This window comes from Pongo pygmaeus, chromosome 5, assembly GCF_028885625.2.
Source record: "Pongo pygmaeus isolate AG05252 chromosome 5, NHGRI_mPonPyg2-v2.0_pri, whole genome shotgun sequence".
Classification (NCBI taxonomy): domain Eukaryota; kingdom Metazoa; phylum Chordata; class Mammalia; order Primates; family Hominidae; genus Pongo; species Pongo pygmaeus.
Window position 1 is genome coordinate 62,986,569 of NC_072378.2, and position 12,518 is coordinate 62,999,086.

A 12,518-nucleotide genomic window follows, 5' to 3' on the forward strand; every position below is an offset into this window, starting at 1 on the left:
CTGCTTCTATAGCTGCCTTTAGCACAATTAACAGCTCAGCAAGATTATCTACAGGCAACAGAACTTCTAGTGAAAGGACCCAGCTTATTTTCACTTGTGGCCTAACCAGTTTTACTTGTTTCTTCCCCTCATTCCTCCTTTCCCTTCTTCCATATCTTCTTTTCTTCCTTCCTTCATTCCGTTCCCAGTCTGAGACCACTATTCATGAGCCTCATTCTGAGAACTCTGCAGCTTTGTAGCAGATGCAACTTTGGAAAGCAGAGGAGAGGAGAACTGCTCTTATTAGGGCAGATAAAACAGTAAGGCACAGCGTATTTGGAAGATGTAGATTATTTAAGGTGGTTAGTCTCAATACCTTTATGAGCATTAAAGGTCATAGAAAAAATAATGGTTCATTATAAGCCATTTTTTAGGACAAAAACAAATGGGCTTTATTAGCAGTAAGGATTTATATTTTAGATCACGAACTTTGGATTAGAGTTATTTATCAAGAGTTTATAGGAATTGGCTGGGCACGGTGGCTCAAGCCTGCAATCCGAGCACTTTGGGAGGCTGAGGCAGGCGGATGGCTTGAGCCCAGGATTTCGAGACCATCCTGGGCAACCTGGAAAATCCCTGTCTCTAATAAAAATACAAAAATTAACTGGGTGTGATGATGCAGTTCTCAAGTTCATGGAGAGTAGGCCAGACCTGGTTGAGTGACTGAGAACACCATAAGAACAGACCTTTGACCAAGTACCCTGGGACTAAGATCTACCGAAAAGCTATTTTCACCAAATGAATTGTTATAACAATTTAAAGCATGTCTGTATTTTATAACTCTACTACAATATAAATCAGCTTTGTAAGGATGTGTTAGCTGGGTTTAGTGGCTCAGCTACATGAGAGGCTAAGGTGGGAGGATTGATTGAGCCCTGGAGATGGAGGTTGCAGTGAGCTGAGATGGCACCACTGTACTCCAGCCTTGATGACACAGTGAGACTCTAAAAAAAAAAGTAAAGTAAAATAAAAATAAGGAGTTTATAAAAATGTAAAAGCCTAGATCAGATAATATTTTATTGCATAATTTAATTGTAATTCTAAGGACAAATGTGATATCCTTACTCCAACTATTCTTTCAGAAAATTCCATTTGCTTTGCTTCGTTATGATTAATTAACATGGTGGCTTCCACATCATTCTCAGCAAATTAACCCAGGAACAGAAAATGAAACACCTCATGTTCTCACTCATAAGTGGGAGTTGAACAATGAGAACACATGGACACAGGGAGGGGAACATCACATACCGGGGCCTGTCAAGGGGTGGGGGGCAAGGGGAGGGAAAGCCTTAGGACAAATACCTAATGCATGCAGGGCTTAAAACCTAGATGATGGGTTGATGAGTGTAGCAAACCACCATGACACATGTATACTATGTAACAAACCTGCACATTCTGCACTTGTATCCTAGAACTTAAAGTTAAAAAAAAAAAAAAAGAGATAATTTAAAAAATATATGGTGGCTTCCAAATCTGGGAGGCTTGTTAAAATGCAAATTTTTAGACCCCACTGTAAAGATTTCAATTCAATAGTTCTTGGGTAGGGTTCAGAAATCTGTGTTTTTAAGAAGTTATCCTATATTATTCTTCAGAACCAGTAGAGATCAGCTTTGGGAACCATGGATTTATGGGACAGTTGCAATTTGGTTGTCATGGTAAGTTGGTAACAATACACCATGATTTATAATAAATAGTAAAAGTTTAGAGTGGAGGGAAGGCAGACATTAAGAGAGGATCCAAGAGATGAATAATAAAATTAGGGGATCTCAAAGTCCTGAATTTTCTATAAGACTGTGGCATAAGTGGCAATTCCCAAGAAGACTTGCCCAAGATTCCCATCCTCACTAAGGACTGTGGCAGTTGACATACTTCCAGGAGTGTGCAATCTTAGTGTTTCTGTAAGAGAAAGGGCCAGCTATGTGTGTGCTGATCTCATTTGAATACAGAACTATTTGAACACAGGAAAACAGACTGTAGCAATAAGATTGCTCACCCAAGCACAATGTTGTCCTTAATCCTCTTGGCTTGCTCTGGCCTCTGTGGGCTACCCCTTGGTGGTATGGATGGGTTGACTGCAGTCTGTCTCTTGCCTTTTGAACTCCAAAGTTAGATGGAGTTTCAATTTTTACTGTGACTCTTTGAAGTCTACCCTGCTCAGCCTATTTTAAAAAGCACCCTGTATAAACAATTACCCATAATCCCGATTCCTTTAAATCATGCTCTCCATTTCCCTTTTCCCATTGAACTTATCGCATTATATGACTATATAATTAACTAATTACATTTAGTGTTTATCTCTCCAACTAGTTATAAGTGCAGAAATCTTTGATTTGTTCATTGAAACATCCTAAACATCTAGTACATATGTAGTAAGTGGTCAATAAATAGTAAATGAGGCTGGTCATGGCCTGTAATCCCAGCACTTTGGAAGGCCAAGGCAGGCGGATCACCTGAGGTCGGGAGTTCGAGACCAGCCTGACCAACATGGAGAAACCTCATCTCCTAAAAATACAAAATTAGCTGGGCGTGGTGGTGCATGCCTGTAATCCCAGCTACTCGGGAGGCTGAGGCAGGAGAATCACTTGAACCCAGGAGGCGGAGGTTGTGGTGAGCCAAGATTGCATCATTGCACTCCAGCCTGGGCAACAAGAGCGAAACTCCATCTAAAAAAAAAATAGTAAATGAATGTTTCTGATTAAAATCAAACTTTGTTCAAGTCTGAAAGCAATCCATATAGCTGGTTTGGGAAATAGAAGTATACCTTTAAAATATTTTTTTCCCTCAACATTTGAAATAAGTAGGTATGATATAAAAAATGTCCACGCCTTACCTTGAAAACCATTTTTAAAATCTGCTCCATTTGGTAAGAGATCTGGAGTGTATTCACTGTAGCCACCTACATAAAACTGACTGAAGACATTGAGACCAGCCAGTCTTCCTGGGGCGATAATGGATTTATTTTTGTGATCATCTACCTTCAAAAGGGAAAAAAAACCTATTAAAAAAGGAATTAATTCCCCAGGGTGAACTGTTAAGATACTCTTTCGTTATTTCCCATTAACTTGGCATGAAAAATTTACAAAGACCTGAATTTTGAAGAAATAAAAAACACGATACCACTCAATTCTCTGCTTCTCTGCTGGTGTCTGTTACCAGGGATATATTAATATAGCAGTCATGGTTTTGCATTTCAATCAAAATCAAAGTTCTTCAAAGATTAGGTGCTGGCATCCTGCTGATTCCCCTCCATTTAGCCTTCCTCCTCTTCTATCAATTCTCCATAGAACCACCGGAGTCATTTATCAAAAATTAGAAATCAACATGGTACCCACCTTCCTGTTTTAAGTAGCTCTTCATAGTTCTTTAGATAAAAATATAAACTTCTTAGCACATCTAAGCCCTTTGATAATATAGACCTTATCTGTCTCTAACCACTTCTCTTGCTCCCCCATCCTCCGATCTGAAAACCATGCTGAACTACTTGCATTCCTTAAGCTAATACTGGCCATTGTTCTCTTTCCTAACTTCTATTTGAAGTTACGCTCAAGCATCACCTTCTCTGGGAAGCACTTTCTGAATCCTCTCTCTCACCCTTATCTGTGTTAGTAATCCCTCTTATTTGTTCTCACACCACTTAATTGTAATCATCTCTCTATTCCCCTAGTTGGTACAATAGTTTGTGAACTTCGTGGATGTAGGCATCATGGGCTATTCACCTCCGTATCTTAGCACAGATCCGACAATATACTAGTGCTCTCAGTTTGTAGAAGAGACGAAGGAATGACTCTTTACCTTCAGCCAGCCCTCTTGGAAGAACTTCCCCAGATGAACAGTGTGGACTCCAAGGCTCAGATTGAGGGGCTCGCTCCTGATGCTTGCTATGCCAGACCCCAGGTTATAACTATAAACCACACTGCCATTGAGCAGGCCCACAGCCAGGAAGTCATCGCCATTCAACCCTGGAATGAGAAGACACATGGGGAATGCTCACTGAGAGGAAATTCAGGAGTTCCATCAGCTTTATTTTACTGACTGGTTCTGAATTACAGATCAGTATGGTAAGTTATAATACACATTTAGTCTCTTGTCAGCATTTAGGTATATGTGCAACTGGGTATTGTTATTCCCAGCCCCAGAAACAGAGCACCAAGAGTTTATGTCTTTGAAGCCATGAGGGTTCTGGTCAACCTGGGGAATGATCAATGATCAACTAAAAAGTTGAATGGGATTAAAATCTCCTTTTGTAGGAGTGAAATTCAGTGTGCACTTTACAATAAGAAGAACTTCACAATGGAGTAGAATTGCTCTGGTAGCTAACGAGATTCAAAAGGCTGAGATGACCTAGCATCAGCTTTGAAGTTCTTTCTATGATTTGAGAATAGTATAAAGACCAATTTATTCCTGTGATTGCTCAGAATGTTATCATTATTCTATTACAAAAGCTCTTAACCATGCCCCATGACCATTTAAAGGTGGATTGTTTCTGTGTTCCCCCTTCTCTCTCTCCTTCCGTTAGTTCAGAGCCATCCATGCAGTATAGTGAGTTCCAGGACCCAGAACACTCAGGAGACAGTTCTTAAAGACCCACGGGACAAGGGAAGTGGTTGGGAGAGACCCAGCATTAATCACTAGGGGAAGGTGCTAGCAGTATCCTTGGCAGGATTAAGAAGTTCCGGGATGATCCGTTGGTATATCGCAAGAGATCTGTTCACAGGAAGCAGGGACCCAAATACGTAACCCAGCTTCTGAAAGGTGTGTTAGTGGGTGGGGCAAAAGAAGAATTCAATACTGGGGCTAGCAGTCAGGAAACTGAGGCAAAGACTGCTGCTTAGAGGAAGAACGTAAGAATCCCCTAGAAGTAAGAGGTTTAAGCATGGGAGAAAAAGCTGAATTGAGTCCTTGACATAGAAAAAATTTATTATGAGTATGCACAGCCTCCTCCTTCTGCATTTATAGGAATGATGCTTTGTCTGTTGACTGGGTTTCTATTGTTACTTTGATCAGGGTAAAGGAGAGAAAGCTCTGCAGGGATGTAGGTTTCCAGATAGGGTGGAGAGGTGGGCTTCCTGAGGCACTGGAAAGTGGAAGACAGAAATATTATTTAGAGATACTTGAACGCTGCCTCTGCTTTTCTAAAGTGTCTGCCATGGGCCCTGAGCAGGGTTACTTTTGAAAGCTCTCTAGGTGAGTCTAATATATACAGTCATGTTTAAGAGCAACTGTATTAAGTGACCTACCATTGACCGAGTACATTGGGAACTTATGGCAAGTCTCTTTTTCACTTCCTCAAATTCTGGTGATTTCTTCCCACCTGCAATGCTGAATCAGGTTAGCTGGGTTGTATATTTAAAACGGAAAGTTCAGTGTTTCAAGAGAAAACATAGATTCAGGAAGGCAGTCAGAAAGGCAGAAAGGAGAAAAACTATTACTAGAGATTGGAGATAGTCTTTCAGGCAGCTGTTGGGATATAGAAGAAATTGGGAGAGGTGGAGGAGGAAACATGAGATTTTTCTGTGGGTTGTGAATGGGAATTTTTCTGAGAGAGTCTAGAGGGGATCTGAATTGTCTTTCAAATTGTCCAGGTTATGGGAGTGGAGCCAGTATTGTGCCAGCCGAACTGTAAGGTAATGGGAGGGCACATTCATTTCAGCTATATCCTTCTTTCCTTTCTGCCTTGTGCTCTCCTTCCTCCAGTTATGGAGAGCCCATTTCATGCCAGGAGCATCATTATTATCCTTAGGTCCTTGACCGCCTGGTCAGGAGGAGATAGGAGGTTTGTTTCAAGTTCCATGAAGAGCAGAATAGAAACAAATGGGGGCAGCCATTAAGACAGGGTGAGGAGGAGGGTTAGGAAAGCAAAAAGGTGATTTTTGAGTCGGTTTCTGAGCTTACCCAGAAAATGACAAGCAAGAGCTTGTTAGATGAAAAAAGAGGATACAGTGAAGAGTGCTGTTTAAATCAGAAGGGAGAACTTTGCAGCAACCCAGAAGGAGCAGAGAAGAACAGGGTATGTTTAAGAACTGCTGGGGCCGGGCAGGGTGGCTCACGCCTGTAATCCCAGCACTTTGGGAGGCCGAGGCGGGCAGATCACGAGGTCAGGAGATCGAGACCATCCTGGCCATCCTGGCCATCCTGGCTAACACGGTGAAACCCTATCTCTACTAAAAATACAAAAACAAAATTAGCCGGGTGTGGTGGTGCATGCCTGTAGTCCCAGCTATTCGGGGGGCTGAGGCAGGAGAATGGTGTGAACCTGGGAGGTGGAGCTTGCAGTGAGCCAAGATTGCACCACTGCACTCCAGCCTGGGCGACAGAGCGAGACTCCCTCTCAAAAAAAAGAAGAACTGCTGGGATGTGGGCTTGACTGGCATTTAGTGCCTGTTGCAGGAAAGGAAACTGAAAAGGGAGAAAGGGCTATATCTTTAAGGGTCTAATATGCTGCAATGAATGATGTAAGTATTTTACCAGAGACTCTTAGGAATCATGAAAGGATTTTGAATAAGAGAAGTGTATTAGATCTGGATGTTAGAAGAATCTTCTAGTAATGTTGAGGATAGAATATGGAGGTACATAAGGAGGCTCACTGGAAAGTCATTCAAGTGATTCAGAAGAGGAAATGATACTGAAATACATTAAACACCTAAATAAATTAAGGTATGACAGAGGGGTCAGAAAAATGGCAGGAAATTTGCTTGTGATTTGGAAGGAAAATTTGAAAGGACAGATCAATTTGGATGAAGAGTTGAGGAAGAGAGAGAAGGTGGTTCTGCAGAATCTGGCTTAAAGAACCAGGTGCAGTGGCAGGGTCAGTCATGGAGTTAGGACCCTAGGAAAGGAACAGTCTGGGGGAAAAGGCTGAGTTTAGTTTATAGGTGCTCCTGCCTACAGACCTGTCCCAGGGCAAAGGACTGGGGATGCACCAAGAGGAGGGGATAAGGAGAGCCGGGGAACCAATCACCCATCAAGCAGATGATAGCATACTATTCCCATGCCATGAGTCCATCAGGTTGCTTTCCTTTCCTCTGTTACTCCTTCAACTCTAGATCTTCCCTGAGTATCAACTCTGGTAGTAAATGATGGAGTAGATAAGAGGAAGAAAAGCAGTTTACTGTCACAGCCGGTACCTGGAAAGTGACTTGGAATTGCTCTAGAGTGTTTCCAAACCTAGAAGTCCTTTGCAATCATTTAGGGAATGGTTCAAAAATACCTAATGTAAATGACGAGTTAATGGGTGCAGCACACCAACACTGCACATGTATACATATGTAACAAACCTGCACATTGTGCACATGTACCCTAGAACTTTAAGTATAATAAAAAATATATATAAAAACAAAAATACACTTTCTAGAACCTGTCTTATACCACTTGCATGAGAATCTTTGAAGCTAGATCCTAGAAATATTTTTTAAGAGAATCCCCAACTGTTTTTTTTTCGTAATAAGGCCTGATTGGTATTAGTAACTGTAAGAGGGCCAAGGCATGAAACTTGTGCAGTTGCATGGGGCTTTAAGTTCCAAAGGGCCCTGTTGCTTGGTTTAATGCTCTGTGTCACTGTCTTGAAATTCTTAATACTTTTATCTTTGAACTGTGTTTTGAAAGTGAAGTCCATGAAGCAACAAACATGAGTGGTAACAGAGAAGACCCCTAAATACAATATGCATGTTTGCTCTTTCACATGTAAGGCTTGTGATATCCCACAAGAACAAAATTCCCACAGTACTGGGAGTTCAGTGATAACGCAAAATGAGTACAAGGTAAATATATTATGTTTAATGACTAAGTGGGGGATGTGACAGCCCCAAGAGGCCATGCTCCATTTAGGCCAGAACTTACTTCAAATGCAAGAAGAAGGGAGTGGTGGTCTAAAAATCATGAATCATCAAGGAACCCTATTATTTCATCATTACTCCTACTACTTTTCTGTATTAGCTAATTATTTACACTGAAAATGATGATAGAGAAAAAAAACAGAAAAAGAGGGAAGTCCACAATTCCTTTTCCTCTCACTCCTACCTTACTCATCAGTAGCCAAAGGTCGAGAGTGTTGATAGAATGTGTGCATATCAAGAACTGAAATAAAGACGTTAACTTAAATTTGTGTAGTGTTTCTGGTGTTTTGTTAAGAAGGAAGTACATATGCATGCACAAGCTTTGAAAGATCAATTGTGTAATTTTGGTGATTTTGCATGTGCATTAAATACTTTTCTATTTGCATTTTAAAGTGGCATTGCACAATGTAAAAATGAATGGTAAATTTTAATATTTTTAATTTTTTAACTTAGAATGACATAAATGCAAATAAAAGACATTATGGTGACTTTCTAAGTTAAGCTTAGTCATCCTAAGCTTATTCTTACTCATTCTAAGTCATTATAATGTTGAGAGATCAGTGAAGAAAGAAAAATGCTTTATATTTTAGTATCTTTAACGGCATTTCTCCCTGCTTTTTGAACAAGGGAGTTTGCCTTTTTATTCTGCAATGGGTCCCACAAATTATCTAGCTGTCTCTCCTTGGTGTCATCATAAAACAAATCAGGAAAGAACAAAATGAAAATGAGACCTTCCTGAACATTTGAGGCCGCTTAGAGCCTTTGTATGTAGATGAGACACTGAAACCTGTCAGGGCAGTATGTGGGGGTTGATGCTGATGCACACATGGATGTCTGAAAGCGATGTGGCTGCTAGGTGGTGGAGCCTGAGTCTGAAGACAGCTTGGTTCCAGAGCCTGTGCTCTTAAACAATGTCCATGCAGCAGAGAAGGAGAAACAAGTCTGACTGGGGTTGTGCCCCTCTCTCCCACCTTCAGCACCCCTTTCCCAAATACTTCTCTCTGGGAAATAAAAAGGGATAATAATATCTCTTCAGATTATTCTAAGGATTAAGTGAGATTTAATGTGTAAGCATTAGCCCACTGCCAACCTAGCACATAGTAGGTACTCAATAAATGCATATTTCTTTTCTCAGCAACTCTGGCCTGACCATAACTTTGTGTACCTTATTTCATTCCCCCATTTTATAAAGTCTGGGAAGCAGGCATTCCTGGCTCCTAGTTAGCCTCTTGGATCGGGAACAGGAGTAGTACAATTTTTCTTTCTTTCTTTTTTTTTTGTTTGTTTTTGCTATAGCCCAAATTGCTTCAGTGCATTACTTTGATCCAACTAAAAATTTTGGAGGATCAAACATGGAGGTGAAATGAAATGACTTGAAGGCATCGTTTTTAAACATCTATTTATGTCTTATGTCACTTTCCTGGAATTTCTTGTAATGGGACTTTCTTGGCTTAACAGCCCATAATAACATAAGCAATGGCATATTCAAACAACCACCAATGCTATAGAATTATTTCATTCTCAAATTTAGCTTTCTATTAAACATTATTCCATGAGTAGCTTTGGGAAATATATAAGCAATTTATATTTTTATATTTGTCAAGTCACAAAGCAACAGGTGATAATCCACATTTGTATTGCCATGTAGAAATGTTTAGCAATTGACATAGTGAGAGTTTTTTTCATGAAAAGAATTGGAACCAAGCTCATTTGGTATGCAGAACACAAACCCACAGTGAATCTTAATGAAATCAGCCTTAGGAAGATTTTTAGACAAAGCAAGAGATACTTGTTGGATATTACTTCAGAGCTGGTGCTAAGAAGGAAGGATTTAGAGAGATTATGGTTGTGCAAGTAGTAAAAAGAGGAGGAAGGAAACAATAGGAAGTGACTCTACTTGAATAGTAGTTAAGCATAACAAGATCTGGGAAGTGAATAAAAATCCTTTTAGAATGTACAGGAAAAAAAACTGGATCTCTCTTTGGCTAGAAAGAAAAGTCATAACAACTCCATCAGCACCATTAAGCAGTGAGTTTCAAAGTGAGTATGTTGTGGCAAGCCATGCTTAGCATTATAACAGCAACTCATAAGATTGGTTAGAGCAAATCTCATGGGGGAACAAGATGAGATGCTGTGATCAGAATACCATCTGGCCTCATAATGCACCAAGAATAGTGATTTATTAATGGAAGCAAGGACTTAGTCTAGGTGAAGAAGTGGATGGTGGCATTGTTAGGGATGGGAATGATGATAAAACATGGAAACAAGGTGAAGGATGCTGCTATGAATATTCTGAAAGAAAAGAGCAAAGTAGTTGAGACAAGAGTGTCAGGACATTCTAAGCAGTCTAATATGGGTTTTAAAAGTTTGATGCAGAAGGTATGGGTGGTAGTGATAGTAACAGATCTTAAATATATACAACCTTGGGAGCAAATATGAAAAAATGTTTTTGTTGCAAGCATATAATTATAGTTAAGCTTATGGTATTTTTTCCCTAAATTACTTAGGTCTGCTTGCAGGATTTTTCCGTAGGTGGTTTGATTTTAAACCTAAAGGTTTTACTATTTATATTGGTAGTTCTCCAACCTGGCTGAACCTCATCAGCACAGCCTCTGATTTAGTTCGCACTTATGAACAAGAAGGGGAAATCTATTATATAGGAAGGAGGAAAAGAATCAAAGGTTTCAGAGAGTAAGCCCAGGAGAAACTGTGCAAGTCAGTTTGACCTGAAGGAAAAAGAGAGAAACATAACAAGGAGAGAAAATTGTCAGAACTGCGCGGCAACCCTGAGTGCCTTATGGTAATCATTATGAAATTCTCATGAGAAAAAAATATGCCCATGAAGTAACTGTAATTAGTAGTGGTCTAATTAGTTCTACCTTGAAGGATGGCCTGGAAAAGAGTAGCTAGTGGTTCAAGCCATGGATTCATTAATGAAACCCTCAAAGGATGCATAAAACTCATTTATAAAAGATGTAATTCAAGTCTGTGCTTTGGAGAGACTTTCGAGGCACACCTGTCCTGCTGTTTCTCCTACTGATTCTCACTAATCATTGTGTGTTGTAAGTTATGAAGCGGTACATGCTTGTGTTCTCACTTGATGTGCTTAGGGCATACCCCAGAAATTAGAACTACTTGTCTGGAAGTGGCAGAAGTTCACTCTCAAGTTCTTTACATAAGGGTTCAGAATGGTTTAGAAGCTGTTCCTCAGATTGTTCTGAAGGGGCATATTGGGACTCTAAAACATTTATATAGACAGTGCTGTGAAATCCATGTGTATTTCAGCATACTCCAGTTAATGCAAAGGTTAATGTTGTGACTTTTAACATCATAGAGACATGGTAATACTCATTCAGATGATCCATCAGTCTTTTAATTCCAATAGATTAAATTTCCTAAAGTATTTCATTTAGAAGGAAGGACTTAATAGTAAAGGAATAATAGTTGTAATTTGTTATTTCTTCAAACTATTATTCTAATATGGTAAAATAGTATTATTTATTAAATTTAATTTATTCCTCTAAATATGATAATGTACTTTGCAGAGTTCAGCAAAGTCCCAAGTAGTACAAGGACATGAGCGTGTAATCTTGGACATTTTGCTAATTTAAGTTCTGGCTGCTCACTTCCAGTTATCTCACTCTTTTGAAAAACTGGTAAAGATAACACCTCATTGGATTGTCTCTAGGAATAACTTCAAATGTTTTAAAAGATATTTCCAAATGGATTAAGAAATTCTAAGTGACAAGTAAATTTTTCTTCTCCCTTCTTCCTTTCCTGTCAAGGCTGAAAGAGAAAATGTAAGAGGAGCCACAACGATGGTGCTGTGGTTCTCCCACCAAATGAATATTGCTTACAGAACGGCGCTTAATTACTGGTGGGAGTTCCCATCTGGAGGAACGTTTTGTGAAGATATTTTTGCAGCCATTTGATTATAGTTCTAGGGCTTGTAATGCCTTTTGATTTCTGAAAGAAGGAAACGATCTTTTGATTAAATATTCTTAATATAACAAAACAATGATTCTGCGACAGAGACACCAAGATGAACCTAATTGAGTTTCAGTTGTCTTTTCAACTGGCTATGAGAGGGTATATTCAGTTTTTAGGAAGAAAGTGAAATTAGATATGAATGAAAAGTTAGATAAGTGTGAAAGGTCTTAGGAAAATTATAGAAGTTTATGCAATTAGAATCAAAACTAAAGTAAAACAAAAAATATATATCTAGGTTGATATGTGAGAAACAAGACCCAAACGAGTGAAAGTCCTTACTGCCAGAACAGGATGTATTAAGTGGTATAGGATTCTAGACATTTGAGCCATTTTTATCCCATATTCAGTTACAGTCTCTACTTTAGGGGATGCTAAACTAAAATTAAGATGACTAAAGATTTTGGATTAAATCTTAAAGAGCATATAGTCTCTGTTTATCTTAGATCTGTATAGCTCCTGTTCATAGTGGCAAACTTTTGGCTTCCTGTTCTGTTGATGTGACTGTTCAGGTATGGATATTCTAGAGTTTTGAGAGCATTAGAACCATGTACAGCCATGACAATGATGTTTCATCATTAGCCATTGAGCACAATGGATACAATATAGTGTCTACCTCATGGGATTAAAACCATTAAAATGTAGGCAATGTAGACTGGC

General features: G+C 39.4%; 1 protein-coding gene across 1 annotated transcript in view; it reads right to left on the reverse strand.

Moving 5' to 3' along the window:
* LOC129037898 (protein eyes shut homolog) overlaps nucleotides 1-12,518 on the reverse strand; it is a 518,317-nt gene that overhangs the window by 71,196 nt on the left and 434,603 nt on the right. The window contains exons 9-10 of the mRNA XM_063666297.1: nucleotides 3,832-3,998; nucleotides 2,870-3,014 (exon numbers count right to left, since the gene is read on the reverse strand). Coding sequence (XP_063522367.1) covers nucleotides 2,870-3,014; nucleotides 3,832-3,998 — 312 coding nt within the window. The remainder of the gene's footprint in view (nucleotides 1-2,869; nucleotides 3,015-3,831; nucleotides 3,999-12,518) is intronic.